The sequence below is a fragment of the Stenella coeruleoalba genome (genome assembly GCF_951394435.1).
Source record: "Stenella coeruleoalba genome assembly, chromosome: 12".
NCBI lineage: Eukaryota > Metazoa > Chordata > Mammalia > Artiodactyla > Delphinidae > Stenella > Stenella coeruleoalba.
In genome coordinates this window covers 38,398,200-38,416,639 of record NC_137158.1, presented here as the reverse complement: position 1 = coordinate 38,416,639, position 18,440 = coordinate 38,398,200, and the positions used below count along the sequence as shown (strand labels likewise).

At 37.8% G+C, this 18,440-nt stretch overlaps 1 protein-coding gene across 7 annotated transcripts in view; it reads left to right on the top strand.

Annotated features, from left to right (window-relative positions):
- Window positions 1-18,440, top strand: part of ATG5 (autophagy related 5) — a 119,889-nt gene that overhangs the window by 34,493 nt on the left and 66,956 nt on the right. For all 7 annotated transcript variants that reach the window (XM_079939929.1, XM_079939931.1, XM_079939930.1 and 4 more), the window contains one exon: window positions 5,628-5,790. In XM_079939929.1, the coding sequence (XP_079796055.1) occupies window positions 5,628-5,790 (163 nt within the window). The remainder of the gene's footprint in view (window positions 1-5,627; window positions 5,791-18,440) is intronic.

Sequence of the window (18,440 nt, the reverse complement as noted above, 5' to 3'; positions counted from 1 at the left end):
TTTACTGAATGTTTCACCCAAGATCAGGAAAAAGGCAAGAGTGTCTGCTTTCACCACTTCTACATAGTTTTGCTCTACTGCAAGGTACATATTCCTAAAAAGTACTGTGTTGTTAAAAATCAGAGGAAACCCCAAAACTTCATTAATGACAAATGAAAAAGATAGGAACCTAATAAAAGCACAATTTTACATTTTAACAAATTTTACATATGTTAAATGGTTAAGGAATACGTAAGTACTACAATGAATATGGCACTCTATGTTGAAAAAGACTGGAAATTTGCTTGTTGAAAAGAGCATTGGAAAGGATTGCAGCTTGTTAGTTATTGTGAAGTGATAGGAGGAAGGTTACCTGAAATCAGACAAAATTATAACATAGGATGTGGATGAGTGTAGCTCATAGTATGAATTGAAGTGGTGGATCCATTTCTGAGGTGTGTGTGTGTTCTGTGTGTTCTGATTTCGTTTGGTTTAGCTGGGTACATTTTTTGTCTTCACCTACTATTGTGGACAATGTTTACAAAAGTAAACATGAAATTTACATTGTTCAAATTGTTCCCTAATACATCATTCACTTTGGAACACATCCAAAAGATCTAAACAGAGATATATATGCACACACGCATATATATGTGTATATATATGAACAGGTATATAATATATGTATGTTATGTATGTTCATATGGGAATAACCAATTAGCACATGAAAAGGTGCTCACCATCATCAGTCATCAGGGAAATGTGTATTAAAAAAGGGATTCCCTGGTGGTCCAGTGGTTAGGACTTGGCACTTTCACTGCCCTGGGGCAGGTTCAGTCTCTGGTCAGGGAACTAAGATCCTGCAAGCCACATGCGGTGCAGCCAAAAAAAAAAATTCCGACAGTACTAAGTTTGGGGAATGTAGTAACCAGAACTCTCTTACATTGCTGGAGGGAGTGTAAAATTGTACTTTCATCTTGGAAAATAGTTTGGCAGTTTTTAAATAAAGTTAGACATAAACTTTCTTTATGACAACATTACTATTTCAAGGTATATACTCAAGAAAAATGAAAACATGTTCTCAGAAGGCTTGTACACTAATGTTCATAGCAACTTTCTTAATAATAGCCAAAATTTGCATATAATCTTAATGTCTACTAACAGGGTTTTGGATTAACAGATGGTGGTCTATCCATTCAGTTGTACGCTACTATGCAATAAAAAGAAACTACGGATACATGCAGTAACAAAAATGAATCTCAAAAACATGCTAAGTGAAAGATGCTAGAGTACACAACACCGCACATTGTATGATTCTGTTGATATGTGATTATATTATAGGCAAAACTAATCTCTGGTGATACAAATCACATCAGTGGTAGCTGAGGTTCAAAATGGGGGAACTGATTGCACAGGGCACCAAGGAACTTTTTAGAAGGTGATGGTAATGTTCTGTATCTTGTTTGGGCTGACAGTTACGCAGTATCAAAATTTATCTAACTGTATGTGTAAAATTTCTTCATTTGGCTGTATGTGAAATCATATCTCAGTAAAGTTACTTATTTTTAAAAGTTTATTGAGATGACACAGACTTGAGAATAGTCTTAGTCTCTGTCTTGTAGCGACAGAGACCAGCTTTAAGAGTACGGTGACATAAGAATATAAATGATATTATAGAGTTAAGTATAAGGACTTTGTGAACATGACCTAGACTTGGGGAGTAAGGGAAATTTCCTGAAGGAAGTGATATCAAAACTGAATCTGAATTTTGAGGAGGACTTTTTTGGGGGGTAGGCATGTAGGTGGTTGAGAGATAGGCAAGGAGAGTGTGCCAGGCAGAAGAAATAGTTTGTGTAAAGGAACAGAAAAGAGAGTATGGCTGAAAGAATGTCGGAACAGATGACAGATATTCAGGATCGTTGGAGCAGAGACTGTATGTGGGAGAGAAGGGAAAGAGAATGGAGTACGTGAAATGCAAGTAAGAGATTATGCTGGAGAGGTTAGCAGGGAGAGAAATCATTTGAATGTTGAAAGCATTAGAAGTTTGATTTTATCCTAAAAGTAGAACAGAGCAGCTGAGTGAGAAGACCAGATTTGCATTTTAGAAAGATCACCATGACTCCAAATGTGAAAAATGAATTAAAGAGGGTAAGATTTTGGGCATGGGATCCAGTCACGAGGTTTTTGAGAAATTTCACATAGTTGTTAATTTGTACTAGGAAAGTGGCATTGGGAATGTTGAAAGTGAATGGATTCAGATCTATTTAGGATGTAGATTCAACAGAACTTGATTGGGTGTGGGAGACGGGGAGAAGGAGGAATCAGCAGTACATGGGAAATGTTTTTTTGTTTTGCTCTATTGTCATAATAGAGCTTGTAATATTATTATTAATCGACTGAAAAAGCTTTTTTTCCCACTAACTTTGTAAGTAGTTTTAGTGTTTCGTTTAGTGTTATTTGGTTATCTCTAATGCATCTGGACATACTCCAGACTGCCTGGATTAATATTTTAATTAAAGGACACAGGTAATAATATATAAGTAAATGGAACCTTTCAGGAAAAAAGTGAAATTAGATCTAGTTTATTAGGATTCTGACTTGGAAGATTAATGAAAGCAAGTAAACATGGTGTTAAAGTCGCTGCCTTTATTTGCAAGAATTTGGACTGAAAAGATATGCACTTAAACACAACTGCTCATGTATATGAGAAGAGATTTAGAAATATAATGTAGCAAATCAAGATTCTGCTTGTAATTTTATTGTGAAGCTTTCAAAAAAAAGATTTCCCACCCCAGCCCAAGCTAATCATGGGAAGAAGAGCATTTCATGAGTAGCAGCTGTGGTGGCTTTGGCTGAGACATCTGACACTGTATTCATTGCCACAATTAATTCAACTGCTATGGCTGCCTAAGCATGTATCTCCGTTTTTCTGTTACTGCTCTCATGCTTCCCCTGAGTTCATTTCATTAAAGAGTTCATCTGGAGATAGGGCATTCTCTGTTGAAGGGTAGGTGTATAAACATGCACTCTCTTAACAGACTCCCTCTTTTGCTATAAAGACTAGGCATTTGGAATTGTCAGCTATCAGTTATAGGTGTCGGCATTGGTTAAGTTTAGAAACCTGCAAAGCAGTGGAAGTCTGGGAAAAGGAAAACCTCAGTACCTTCTCTGGTTACAAGAGCCATTGAAGGAAATAGCAGCCTATGCTGATGCAACACTAAAAAATGGCGGGATTTTTTTCCTCCTGATTTTTCAAACCAGTGGTTTGAGAGATCCTAACTCCTTTTTTTCATAATCAGCTTGTATACAATTTTAAGAAATTCTAACGGTATTTAAGCTTAAATAGGTCATAAATTAAAGTACATGAAGACAATATTTTCTTTGGAATATGAACTTTTATATTTTCTGCCACTCATTCATAACTGAAGTGGATAATTAGCAGTGTAGTGAACTGTACAACAGGGATCCCCAGCCTGTTAGGAACCAGGCCGCACAGCAGGAGGTGAGTGGCAGGCAAGCGAGCGAAGCTTCGTTACCCCCTGAACCTCCCCCGCCTGCCCGCCCAAATCCCTTCCCGGGAAAAACCGGTCCCTGGTGCCGAAAAGGTTGGGGACTACTGTACAACAACTGAAAAAGCCCTTCTAGACTTCCCTGGTGGTCCAGTGGCTAAGACTCCGCCCTTCCACTGCAGGGGGTTCAGGTTGTATCCCTGGTTGGTTGGGGAGCAAAGATCCCACATGCTGCATGCCTAAAAAAGTAAAAAATAAAGAAAGCATTGGTCTGAAAAAGCCCTTCTAATTTTATAGATCAAGTATAACAAAATTGAAATTTTCTTAAATCATAATGCTAATCATTATCATATTGCTAATCCATTTGACTGTAATAGAATTGATATGATGTACACTTAATTCTTTGTCCTGGTCAGGAATCCAGGGCAAATCCCTTCAGTCTAGCTGATTCAAAGCAAATACAGCTGATTGTAAAGTTGCTTAAGGCAGGGACACTCTCTCTGCTGTCCATATCCTCTCTCATCTTTTAGTTTTATCTGTCCCTCATACTCTCCTTTTGCCTTTTCATTCTTAAGACATTTTATATTTTCTCCTATTCTTTGCCTTTGTGTGCCTGTTTGAAAGTATCCATCTTACTTCTTTATGGACTTCTAGTTCAAGAGCACCATGAAACTGGAATCCATTTGTACCTGGAGAGACAATTTGATTGTTTCAGCTGTTTCCTTCTGCTCTAGGCAACTGTGACTAGCAGGTAGTTATATAGTGGCTTACCGTTTACTCAGCAGAAACTGTGAGACTGGATTCTATGAAAATAGAAGGAGGTGTGACTGATTATTTGCGTTTAAAAAATATGCTTTAGGAGATAGCCATAGGTAGTCAAGTGCCTTTTCCTTTGGTAGGAGGGCATCTATGGTAAATTTCCTAATCATTCAGGAGCTTTCCATGACTTGGATAATTGAATGTTGTCTATTAATAACATGAGTAGGCTATAACTAATGCTATTTTCTACCATTATTATTTGACTCCATTTTTATTAAAGGACTTACAGAACAATGTCTTTTTTTGGTAAGATAATGTTCAAATAGAATCATTAAGTACGTATTTAGGTCTTAGGGAGGAAGTGGTATTGCATGGTGGTTTAAGAGCTGGGACTGTTGAGTCAGACTAATTCTAGCTCCACCACTAGCAAGCTGTACAATTCCATCCACTCCCAGAGCTTTATTTATATATTTTTTATCTGTAAAATAGCAATAACAATAGTGTTTACCTCAAGAGATGTTAGGAAAATTAAATGATTTAATCCATATTAAAGTCTTAGTACAATGTTTGTCACATAGTAAGCGTTCAGTTAGCTATTATTGTTAATATCTTTCTTTTTTTTCGGTGAAAAGTACATGTCATCTCATTTACATTACTGCTTATTTATCCAATGATCATTGCCTCAACTGCCTAAAAGATTCAGTGAAGGTAAAGAATGTAAGTTTAGCTATTTGACCTTACATTTTAACACCTTTGTTAAGCTCTAATTGACCTAAAGGAAACTATGCATGTTAAAAGTGTACACTTTGATAAGTTTATACTGCAGTTTATATATTTGTTTACCTGTTGACACTTAGGTTGCTTCCTGTGTTTTTACTGCTACAAATAAAGCTGCTGTGAACATTCATGTACAAATCTTTGTGTAGACATATGCTTTTATTCCTCTTAAGTAAATACCTAGTTGTAGAATGACAGGATCAGATGGTAGGTGTCTGCTTTTTTAGAAGAAACTACGAAACTGTTTTCCACAGTGTTTGTACCATTTTACATTTCCATCCACATTCTTGACAATACTAGGTATGGCCAGTCAAAAAGCTATTTTTAAAATTCTTGTTCTTTCATATCTTTTTTCATGTTGTATAAATGCATACCATATCACATAAGGATTATTTGGAAAAAGTGCAGAATATGCCAGACAGCTAAAGATTTTTAAGTTAATTTAAAAAAGTATTTGGAGTTATACTAAAGTCTCTTTATTGCAAAGGTAAGAGGTGGTTTGCTTAAAATATTGGAAAATTGCAGGAGATAACAGATCTTTGAAGAGCTAATTTTGTAATGTGTGTACCTGTTTTATATGTGTATTTTTTCTTCCTTTGATAGAGTTTTCCAGAAAAGGACCTTCTGCACTGTCCATCTAAGGATGTAATTGAAGCTCATTTTATGTCTTGTGTGAAAGAAGCAGATGCTTTAAAGCACAAAAGTCAAGTAATCAATGAAATGCAGAAAAAAGATCACAAGCAACTCTGGATGGGTTTACAAAATGGTAAATATAACAGTGTTTAATTTCATAATACCGCTTTATGAAGTATGAAGTAACTGTAATCCTGTGAGTAATTGGTACATCTTAGGGTTGGTGATACAAGTTTAAATTCCAGCCTCTGTGCACAGAATTTCACAAAGAAGCCACCTTTGGTCATACCTTTCTTACATTGTACCCTTCTAGCATCCCTCACTTCCTGGATTCCCTAGCATTAGACAGATTGCTTTGCCCCTAATATAAGACAGTATAAACTTCCTGTGTTTAGCTTCTGGAAAAAGTGCCCTTAGTCCTAGTCACGATCCTTCTGGAATTGCAACTGAATACCCTGTGTATGTACCAAAATACCTCCACCTGGGTAGGGCACAATCTCTAGTCTCTGCTTTCTCAGAACAGGAAGCCTTGCTTTGTGCTCAGATTCTCTCTCTCCTGGCTGGGATTTAGAAAATACACTCAAGGAAAAAGCTGAGGGGAATCTGCAATTTACTGATATATTCTTCTTCTCTTAGCCATCATAGTTCCTTAATCTTGCCTGCACTGATTGCCTTCCAGTGCCTACACACAGTTCTGTATGCAGGCAGTTCTCACTTTGCATGGGTCAAATATGCATGAATTTCAGTTAACATGCTTTAGTTAAATAATGCCAGTTCCCCAACAATGTGGCTCAAATTTCATTTGTGTGTATTAACTGTGAATAATCACATAAAGTACAATTACGTAAGAGTGAGCTCTTCGGTTCAGTCATTATGTAACAACAGATACATGTCATGATCAGTGACCGGTCACTTTCTTTGAGTGTCTGTCAGTGAATCGTCGTTATGCCGCTGTTATTTAATTCACTCACAGACAGCAAAGCATGCAGTTGTGTTGCCCCCTTGTGTCCATTGATAAGCCCACATAACATTTTGTAAAACTGGATAATTGAAAGAGGGAATTAGCCAAGAAAGATGAAAGTGTAGCAAAGAAACAAAAAATGATAATGCTGGAAGTGAAATTTGAATAGAAGGTAGTGGAATTATAGAAGACATAGCTAACTGTGGGGCTGTTGACACTACCACCATTTGAGAGACTTTAGATATGCAGCCCCAGGAGCTTAGTGAAGGCAAACTCTTCCACACAAATGAGGGAAGTGGTTGTGATGAAAAGGATGCAGTTATCCCAGAGGGAGTGACACTGGCAAAAATATCACATTAAAGGAACAGGGATATCTCATGGTGTTGAAAGTGCAAGTAACATGTTTGAAGTTGATCCAAACTTAGAAAGGAGTATGATAATTTGCCAAAGTTTAGGAAAGATGCTTGCTTGTAAGAAAGCAGGCACTATTCAAACTGTGTTTAAGATTTTTACAAATAAAGCACTTTAATTCTCCATGTTTCTAATGCTTTAATTAGTGTACTGTTAAACACAGTACTAAATAAATATTAGTTTTATTTACTTTTTTCATTTTCCTGTACATTTATAACCATCAGAGTTTTTAATATTTTGACAATTTTCTAAAAGATCACAAAACAATCATAAAATTTCCCATTAACTATTAAGATCACTTTGCATGGTTTTATGTTACATGGTAATTTTTCCAGTCCTGCACTACTGTGCAAAGCAAGGACTGTCTGTATTTCGTCCATCTTCAATAGTTGTTTTTGGACAAGGAGTTGGTACAATATAAGCTGCTCTTTCATAGCAACAACTAGAATAAGAGAAGACCCCCCTTTTCCCCTTAAAAAAAAATTTAAAAAATGTGATACAGTTTTATCTTTTGGACTATATCATTAACCATCTCACAGAGTTGTCTGTAGTTATTTAGTATTTATTAAACTTTCATTATGCAAAATACAGGGCATTATCTGTGACTTCATTAGTACAAAAGGTACGTATTTTATGACAGTGTGTCCTGTAAATTAAATTTTCACATTTCTTTTAAGTTTCTTAGATTTGACCCAAGTTACATGGAGTTGCTCCTTAGTTTCATATTTGTACCTCTGATATTTCTCAATTAGGTTGTAAGGTTTGCAAAAGGAAGGCACCAGGCCTTTCACTTCATTTATATTACTGAGTACACATATTCTTATTAAGTGATGAAAAGAGTTTACAACCCCTTAGGAAGGTGTACGTTTTCCTTTTCCTGGCTGGCTATTTGTAGGTGAAGTGACATTTTAGGAGGCTTGTGAATAAAAGGATTGCTTAAAGGGAAGAAGACAGGAATGTTCTAAAGAGAGAAGAGATCTGAGAGTAATTTGTCTTCAGAATTTAAGTAAATAATTTAGATGAACTTTTAAGTAGATGTTCTTGAAATCTATTGTGAGCATGGTGAGTCAGCTATAGAGAGCCCAGGGAGTCAGCAGAGGATTCTAAAAATGATTGAACTGTTTCAGTTGGGGCATTAGAGGATTAGTTATGGAGGGTGATGGGTAAGAGTTGTGGAAATAACAAAGGTGTGGTTTTTAGACTCAGCTCTTCTGGTAGCTCCTTAGGGCAAGTCACTCAATCCCTTTTAGCTTCAGTTTCTTTATCTGTAAAATAAGAGAATTTCTGCTGTGGTTTCCTATAAATGTTTTTAGAAGCTTTAACGAAACACTAATACAGTTTATGTGAAAGTGTTTGAAAGGAAGTAAAGCTGTCTCGATAAAAAGAATTATTGAGAAGTCACTTTGAGACACGAGAACAGGGGTTGGCAAAAAGTGTGGTCCTGCCTGCCGATGCAGGGGACACGAGTTTGTGCCCTGGTCCGGGAAGATCCCACATGCCGCGGAGCGGCTGGGCCCGTGAGCCATGGCCGCTGAGCCTGCACGTCCGGAACCTGTGCTCCACAGCGGGAGAGGCCATGGCAGTGAGAGGCCCGCGTACTGCAAAAAAAAAAACCACAAACAAACAAAAAGTGTGGTCATGAGCCAGCCACCTGTTTTTGTAAATAAAGATTTATTAGAACCTGCCACAATTCATTTATGTAACATCTGTGGCTACTTTCATGCTACAACAGCTGAGTTAAATAGTTGTGATCAAAAAAACAAACAACCCAATCCAAAAATGGGCAGAAGACCTAAATAGACATTTCTCCAAAGAAGATATACAGATTGCCAACAAACACATGAAAGGGTACTCAACATCACTAATCATAAGAGAAATGCAAATCAAAACTACAATAAGGTATCACGTCACACCAATCAGAATGGCCATCATCAAAAAATCTACAAACATGGGCTTCCCTGGTGGTGCAGTGTTTGAGAGTCCGCCTGCCGCTGCAGGGGACGTGGGTTCGTGCCCCGGTCCGGGAGGATCCCACATGCTGCAGAGCGGTCGCTGGGCCTGCGTGTCCAGAGCCTGTGCTCCGCAGCGGGAGAGGCCACAGCAGTGAGAGGCCCGCGTACCGCAAAAAAAAAAAAAAAAATCTACAAACAGTGAGAGAGTGGCATGGACATACATATACTACTAAATGTAAAATAGCTAGTGGGAAGCAGCCAATTAGCACAGGGAGATCAACTCATGCTTTGTGACCACCTAGAGGGGTGGGATAGAGACGCAAAAGGGAGGGGATATGGGGATATATGTATATGTATGGCTGATTCACTTTGTTATACAGCAGCAGCTAACACAACAATGTAAAGCAATTATACTCCAATAAAGATGCTAAAAAAAAAAGTCAAAAAAAATAGTTGTGAAAGAGACCATGTGGCCCACAGCTTAAAATATTTACTCTCTAACCCTTTTAGAAAACATTTGCCAGCCTATAGAAGGTTGATTAAACCAACAGCTTGTATTTATCATTGATCTAAAGCATGACTCACAGTGTCACACATTCAGAACTTGGTATAACTTAACGTATCAGACTTAGTCTAATAACTGCCTTCATTGCTATTTTTTTATATAAAAAAATATTGTTTTATAAAATTCCTTTTTTCCTGTTTTTGTCTTAGCTTATATTCTTGCTTAGATATATGACTATTTTAAAGTTATTTTTATTAATTTAACTTTTATTAAATTACTTTTCAAATTGAGTTTCATTAAATCCAACTTAAAATGGTATGTGGTTAAAATATATTTTGTTCCTTCTTTTAGCTATAAATTATTTTTGTAGCTATTATGTTTGGTTTTATTGGTACTGCTAATGGTTAAGTTTACACACTCAAAATCCTACATGTGGTATCCAGTGGGGACCTTGATAGTTTATTTTCTACTTTTTAAAATTGAAATATACATTTAGAAAATCTTTGGCTGGGTAGAGGTTGTTTGTAGAAAATATATTGTGGGGTAAAATGTTGAATGTTACCTACATTAAGGTAAATTGGTGAAAGGTGGGTATAGTAGTTCATTCTGTTCCTTCTGCCTAGAGTAACCTTTCCCTCCCTTTTTGTCTATTTAATTCTTACTTAATGTTTTAATGCTCATCTGTCTTGTCACCCTCTAAGTGAAAACTTCCCTGTTTCATTTTTTTTTAGCCAACAAACTATTTATTGAACATCTAATATGTGCCTGACACTATGCTAGGAGCTAGTGATCATCCAGCAGTGATAGAACAAACATGAATCCTGTTTTTGTGAAGCTACAGCCAAGTGGAGGCAGAACTATTTATATTTTCATGCTCTCATGGCTCCTTGTCCATTCATATGCATTCTTGCTCTCATAATTCACTCTCTGGTATAGTTATGGTTTATGTATTCTGCTAGAATATAAATTTCTCTTGGTTAGAGTGTATCATGCATTTTCTGTATCCCCAGCACCTAGTATATTCTTAGGCATAGAATGAACAAAATAAATACTGACCGAGTGACTCCTTTATTTTAATCCTATGTAGTACAACAAGGAAATACTGTTAACAGCTTTTTATAAATAGATTAATATTAGATAAAATAGAGGAAGTACCTTTAAAATTTTTAATTATGGAAGTGGATTTTATGTTTAAGAATTTTTCCATCCAAAAGAAAGTCTTACAGGTTTGTTAGGGCAAAGACATTTCACCTGTCGGTTAGTGTAATTGTAAACTGGTCAGAATTGAGAAAAAGCAGATGGTAAATTTATTTCATTCAGAACTGCACCTGTACAGCATAGCAACTAAACGATTTAAACAATTTTTGAATACTTTCAAATGCTAATTTTAATTTTTCAGATCTCTGTGAAAGAGAAATAAGAAAAGCTTTTGAAACCAAGAAAGCTCATTTAAGACATACTGTGCCTTTCAGTGTTTTTTATGGGTTTTCATTTTAGATATAAAAGTATTTAACCACCTTGTGAAACAAAGGTAATGACCACAAAAAAAGAGAAGAAAGTAACATTTTTCTTATTTATGAGGCACTTGTCACTATATTTGCAGGCTATTTTCTATTAAATGTCAGGAGGTTTTTCTTATAAGCTAGAGATTTGAGGAAATCTCTAAAAAATATTTTTAACATAATATATGACTTAGTTTTCAGCGTTGATTTTCTGAGTATACTAAAAAAGAAAAGATGGCATCAAATAAATTCCATAGACCTTCAAATAAATGCAAGTTTTCACTGCTAAATATTGAAAATTTACATTGTTTATAAAGTATGGTTAATCCTTTTGAGCTAAGTAATTTTTTAGAGAAATCAGTTATTTGGTAGTGTACCATTTTAACTTAAAACTGTTTTTTAAGAGGAAATAGTGGTTAGCTTAAGGTGAATTTTATGATAAGTCATAGCATTTTGAAAATTCTTCTGTTTGGTGGGTGATGCAAAAGAAACGCAATGGTTCTCACAGGCTTATATGATAGAGACAGTTGGGTTATGATTGCATTGCTTTGTTTTTATCAGTTGCAATATAGTAGTGTAAGTAATGGACTGAGAATCTCTTGGTCCGAGAAGGAGCATTGGGTCATTAACATATGCTCCAAAGGAGCATTGATCTTTCTTTGCTTATCTCCTATTGGTTGTGTGGCCATGGCAGATCACTCTTCTGAGATGGAGTTTCCTTATAAATGTCAAGGTGATGATACCTCACAAGACTCAGATTCAAAGACTGTACAGTGGTAATCACTTACACCTGAATTCTGGTGACTAGATATTCTTGATTCCAGAGGATTTCCTGGAAGAATAATTATTGTTTATTTCTCTCTCTCTCTCTCTCTCTCTACCTCTCCCTCTTTCCCTCTCTTCCTCCCTGGTCCTTTCAAGCAGGACTTAGGTAAAAGGCAATAGATAACTTTGTAAAAATAAATGTGTCATAGAAAGACTACTAAAACAGAAAGACAAGAGATTTTTGGACTTAACTCTGTATCTTGAAGCTTCCATTTCTGTGCTGTTATCACAGTGTCAGTACTGTTCTAATGTGTGGAAGGAGATTACTAAGTAGAACTGTCAATAGGAAGCATAAGTATTCTTCTTGAACCTTTTGTCTCAGTGAAAGGTCACTATTTGGTAAGCTTCCTTTCTTTAGAAAAACTCAGATGTTTATCAGTCATGAGAACACTGGGATCACATTGTATAAATAAGAGCAAAGAAAATAGTGTAATTAGTATCCACACACCTATCACCCATCTCAGCAGTTATCAGTATATGGTCAGTCTTGTTTCCTCTGCTCTCACCCCTGCCCCACTTTGAGTTTATAGAAATTTTCATTCTTTAATCTAGCGCTACAAATATTGCTCACAGATTTATATTCTTCACAGACTTTATACTCTGTTATTTAATCAAGTCTTGGAAAGGACAATCATTATACAAGAGTTATGCCCAGATCCTGATCGTATGGATTAGCCAATTATAAGAACCTGCCACATGCCAGGCACTGTGCTAGGCATAGGGGGCGCTGGGGTGAGTATGACAGCCACGGTTCCTTCCCTCAGAGTTCACATTCTGGTGGGGGAGGCAGACATTAAACAGATAGCCTTTAAATAATTATTACATTTGTGTCTTGAGTTATAGAGGAAGGGATAGAGAGCAGTGTGGTTGGGATGAAAGTGTTCCAGGCACAGGGAATGATGTAGGTTAGGCTGAGAAGGAGAAAAGAGCTTAATAAATTCTAGGGGCTCTAAGAAGGCTATTCTTTTTTTTTTTTCAAAATCAATATTTTATTTAAGGGGTACTTTTACTTCCTTTAAGCAAACCTTTAAAGCCATTTTACTTGGACTTCCCCCTTCAAGCCTCCTGTGGTTCTTCTGTGTTTAGTCAGAGGTTCTCCAAGGCCTCAGTTTTCTTTATAAGGCTCCAGAAGGCTATTCTGACTGGAGCACGGTGATTGAGAGTGGCAAGTAGATAACACTGCAAATTGGATAGAGGACCCTATCTATTCAGGGTCTGATAGGACATTTTAGTGATATTGAACTTAATCTCCAGGGAGTGAGGCGAGGTAGATAGGGGACTGCTGAAAGATTATAAGCAGGGATATAAAGGAATCAGATGTTCTTTTTTAAGTTATCTCTGGCTACTGTATGGTTAATGAATTAGAAGGGAACAAATATGGAATTAAAAGGCCAAGTACGAGTCCATTCCAGTGGTTAGGTAGCAGATGAATTTTTCAGACTACAGGGCAGTCTTGAAGGTAGAGAGAAGTGGACGGTTTTGAGAAATATTTGAGATGTAGACTTGCTAGGACTTAGCATTTGGTTGAATGTGGTGGGTAATAGAATGAAAACTGTCATAGTTTGTTCCCAGACATTTTAGAAACTGTTGAGTGTGCCTAACTACACTTATCCAGCTTATAGACACCCAGAAGGAGATCTTTATCGTTACATTAAGATAAACCACTTTTTTGGTATCCAGTACCTTAATACTGTCATAAAAAGAAACATGGTCTCTTTGATGCTGTAAGTATTTTAAAATTTATGCTGATTTCTACTAATTATTGTTTTACTTTGTGAATGCTTAAAAACATTCTAAAACTTTGCTAAAGATTGACGTCAGGCTTACCAGTTGATAAAATCCATTCATATTTTTAGGTTGAAACATTTGCCTGTCTGCTGACCTCAGGCACCTCTCTCATTTTCCATTGTTTCATAAGATTATTGGCATTGGTTTTGTAATCCTATCTTTAAGTTCTTTTAGTGTCCTCTGAAGTAATTTTCCTTTGTCTGAAGACTTGCATTAATTTAAAGCAAAGTACCTACTGTTATGTCTGAATATGTCATTTTTATTTTAGCTAAGTTTTCACACTTGCTTCTTTGAAAATCATTCTCTTGTTGAAGAAAATGGAAACTAAACAGAAGTTGGATAGTTTAGCTTTCTCTCTGTCATCTCTTAATATGATAACCATCTTTCCCAATAATGTTCTCCATGCGTTCGTTCTTTCTTTACCAAACATGGTTTATAAAGCTCGTTTTGTTTTTCCTCCCTTTTTTTTTTTTTTAAATAAACCTCATCTTGTGCTTGGTGTTGACCTTCCTGCCACTCTTCTTACATACTTACTCCTTTTATTAGTCAAGATTCTCCAGAGAAATAGAATGAATACACACACACACACACACACACACACACACACACACACACACAGATTTATTATGAGGAACTGGGTCATGTGATTTTGGAGTCTTACAAGTCCCACAATCTGCCCTCTGCAAGCTGAAGACTCAGGAAGGTCAGCGGTGTAATTCACTCTGAGTTTCAAGGCCTGAGAACCAAGGATGCTGCTGGTGTAAATCCCAGTTCAATGGTAGGAAAAGATGAGATGTCTCAGCTCAAGCAATGGGGCAGAAAAAAGGGGGGCAGATTCCTATTTCCTCTGCCTTTCCTTTTGTTCTCTTCAGGTTCTCAACTGATTGGACGATGTCCACTCACACTGGGGTGGGCAGTCTACTGAAATGACACATAGCCATATGCTAATCTCATCCCCAAACACCCTCACAGGCACACCCAGGAATAATGTTTAATCTGGGCATCTGTGGCCAGTCAAGTTGATGCATAAAATTAACCATCACATTCCTGCTGTAACTTGGTTCATCTTTTATGGGTGTCATTTTAGTGTTAATTCATTGAACAGATAATTATTGAATCCATACTGGAGATAAAGTAGTAAAAAAAAATAGACTGAATTTCCTGCCCTTATGCAGCTTAAATTATCGTGGGGGAGACAGACAATAAGTATATATAAAAGTAACATACATTATGTGCCTTATGACGATGAGGAGTGCTGTGGGAGAAAAAGCAGGGAAAGATGAGAAAGGACTGTGTTGGGAGAGGGCATTGCTGTTTTTAATCAGGTGGTCTCAGAGGCCTCACTGATTGCATGACATTAAATGAAGACCTAAAGCAGGACCATACATTTATCTGGGGTTCCTAATACCTTCCTAGGCAGAGGGAATGGCAGGGGCAAAGCCCCTGAGGTGGGGAAAAATGCTAGGTACTTTTGAAGACTTAATCCTATTAGTAGCTTTTACCAAAAGTGAGGGAGAACATAAGTTGTTTTTCCCTAGGATACCGTTTTCCTCTAGTGTGCTTGTCATATTTCCCCTGTGAGAAACAATCTATAGTATAGTCTCATCATTTAAAAAAAAAAATTCTAAGTAGCAAAAATGTCACTTTTCTATTATCTGGTTCTTTCCATAAGTTTCATGTGACAGAAAGCATCCTTTTGGCAGTGATCTTACCCTATTTTGAAAGCAATAAACAGTGCTGAGAATAGAGATCATTAGGGATTGGGCCTGTTTTTATTAAGGTAGTTATAAAAGACCTGTTTGACAAGATGATATTTAAGCTGAAATCTTAAGGATGAAAGGGAACTAGTCACATTAGGGAATGGCATGTTTTAAGAACATGAGGCAAAAAGGAGTTCGGTACATTTTAAAAAATAGAAAGAAAGCCAGTGTGTCTTGGCCAGTGACCAAGACAGAAGAGTGACATGCAATGAGGTTAGAGAAATGGGAAAGATCTAGGTGATATAGGGCCTTTCAAGTCAAGGAAAAGAAAATTATTTATTTATTTATTTTATTTATTTTTATTTTTGGCTATGTTGGGTCTTCATTGCTGCATGCGGGCTTTTTCCAGCTGCGGTGAGTGGGGGCCACTCCCCATTGTGGTGCACAGGCTCCTCATCGCAGCGGCCTCTCCTATTGCGGAGCACAGGCTCTAGGCACGTGGGCTTCAATAGATGTGGCATGCAGGCTCAGTAGTTGTGGCTTGTGGGCTCTAGAGCATAGGCTTAGCAGTTGTGGCACACGGGCTTAGTTGCTCAGTGGCATGTGGGATCTTCCCGGACCAGGGCTCGAACCCGTGTCCCCTGCATTGGCAGGCGGACTCTTAACCACTTCGCCACCAGGGAAGCTCAAGGAAAGAATTGTGATATTAAGTGCATTGCGAAGCCATTGGAGGATTTTTGAGCAGGAGAGTGATGAGATGCAGAATATGACGGAAGAACATTGTAGCTGCTGAATAGAGGGTGGAATAGAGGGAGCCAAGAGTGGCAGTGGAGAGTCTGTAGTAGTAGGTTCAGGTATAAGATGATGGTGACCTTTAGGGTGATGATGGTAGAGATGGAGAAAAGTCAGTAAATCTGGGGTTTATTTTGGAGGTAGCATTGACAGAATCTATTATTAGGTGGGGTATTAGGTTGTTACTAAACCAAACTTGAGTCTGCTCACCCACACACAGTAAAGCCAATCTACTGACACTGGGTTGTGGTGAAGGAAAGTACAGTGTTTACTGCAGGGCACCAAGCAAGGAGAATGGGCAATTCACGCTCAAAAGACCCAAACTCACCAACGGCTTTCAGGGAAGGGGTTTTAAAGGCAGTGTGAGGGAGGGGCTGCAGGGTGTGTGATCAGCTGTTGCACAATTCTCTGATTGGTTGGCATCAAGGTGAAGTTCCAAGCATCATCAACCTTCTGGTTTCAACCAGACTAGGATCTGTGTTCTTGTGGTCAGCAGTTTCCATCTGGTGGGGGCCTGCTTCCTTTAAAAACAACTCAGGAGGGCTTCCCGGGTGGTGCAGTGGTTGAGAGTCTGCCTGCCGAAGCAGGGGACACGGGTTCGTGCCCCGGTCTGGGAAGATCCCACATGCTGCGGAGCGGCTGGGCCCGTGAGCCATGGCCGCTGAGCCTGTGCATCCGGAGCCTGTGCTCCGCAACGGGAGAGGCCACAACAGTGAGAGGCCCGCATACCGCAAAAAAAAAAAAAAAAAAAAAAGACAACTCAGGAATGTGTGTCAGGCCTTTATCTGTATCTTTCAGGGACCTGGGAGTTGGGTGACCGTACTGTGTGGTGGATTTTTAGTCTAAATTGTTACCAGTTTCCCAGCCCAACAGCTATTCTTTATTTCTACATCTTCACATTTCCTAATCATTAACTCTTGAGTCAGCCTTTTGAGACACAAGGGAGGCCTGGGAGACTAAAGCAAAAGCCTTTTACTTCAAAGGACAGGGACACAGGGGTTTGTGTATGGTTTCACGTTTAGGTTGAAAGAAAGGAAAGAATCATTCCTGAGTTCTGACTTGGGCAGCTAGATGGATAGTAGCGCTTTATACCATGATATGAAATAACTAGATAAAAAATAGGTTTGGGATGGGGAACAAAGCCAAATTGAGAAGGTCAGCCTTGAAGGCAAAAGTTTGAAATGTGGGCTTCCCTGGTGGTGCAGTGGTTAAGAATCCACCTGCCAGCGCAGGGGACACAGGTTCGAGCCCTGGTCCGGGAAGATTCCACATGCCGCGGAGCAGCTAAGCCTGTGCACCACAACTACTGAGCATGCACTAGAGCCCGTGAACCATAACTGCTGAGCCCGCATGCCTAGAGCCTGTGCTGCACAACAGGAGAAGCCACCACAATGAAAAGCCCACATACCGCAACGAAGAGTAGACCCCGCTCACCACAACTAGAGAAAGCCCGTGTACAGCAACGAAGTCCCAACGCAGCCAAAAATAAATAAATAAAATAAATTTAAAAAGAAAAGTTTGAAATGTCTCTGAGACATTCACGTGCAGATGCATTGAGTTAGATGTTGATAGAATTAAGTATTGTGAGTGTGTGTCAGTAGATGAAGAAAGCTTAACAGATTTGAATCGAATGCTGCAACTTCTAATTTCATAGTCATTTACTTTAACAATAAGTGCCCTGTTTATTATTTTATCTTAAAGGATATGACAGTTGATGTCCCAGTGATACAAGGCAATGAATATGGAGCAATCCCATACATTCCTAATGTTTGAGAGTTCTTTATATCCACTAACTGTGTTTTGCTTTTTTTCTGCATACAGCTGAGATAGTCGTTTCCTTTATTGTTTTGTCTGCAGTATAGTAAGATAAATAAGTTCAGTCTGAAGCTGTGTGTGTGGCTTCAAGAATCTACAACTTTGTGAGAAATTTGCTCAGAGAAAATTTGTAACCTGCTTGAGCATTCAAGTTTTACTGTTGAACAAACAAGCATTTTACTCTATTATGCTACATGTTTTAAATCAATCTCTTGGTATTCTAACTTTCTGTAATTAGAAATAATGATGAAAATCTAAAAAGTTTATGCATTTGTGTTTTAATATAAAATCATAAAGATACTTTGCTTGGCTTCTGGAGAAAGATTGCTCTTGGGAATTACATGATTTGAATGAATAAATAAATTTGGTGATAACTTGGATCATAGCTTCTTACAGTGCTTTGGGTATACTTGGCAGTGAACGTCATGGATAATAAAACTTGGTGAAAACATTTAGAGTTATTTCATAATACACTACAAATTATACTAACATAAGTTTATTGAAGAGTCCATTAATTACAGTGAATGGTCAT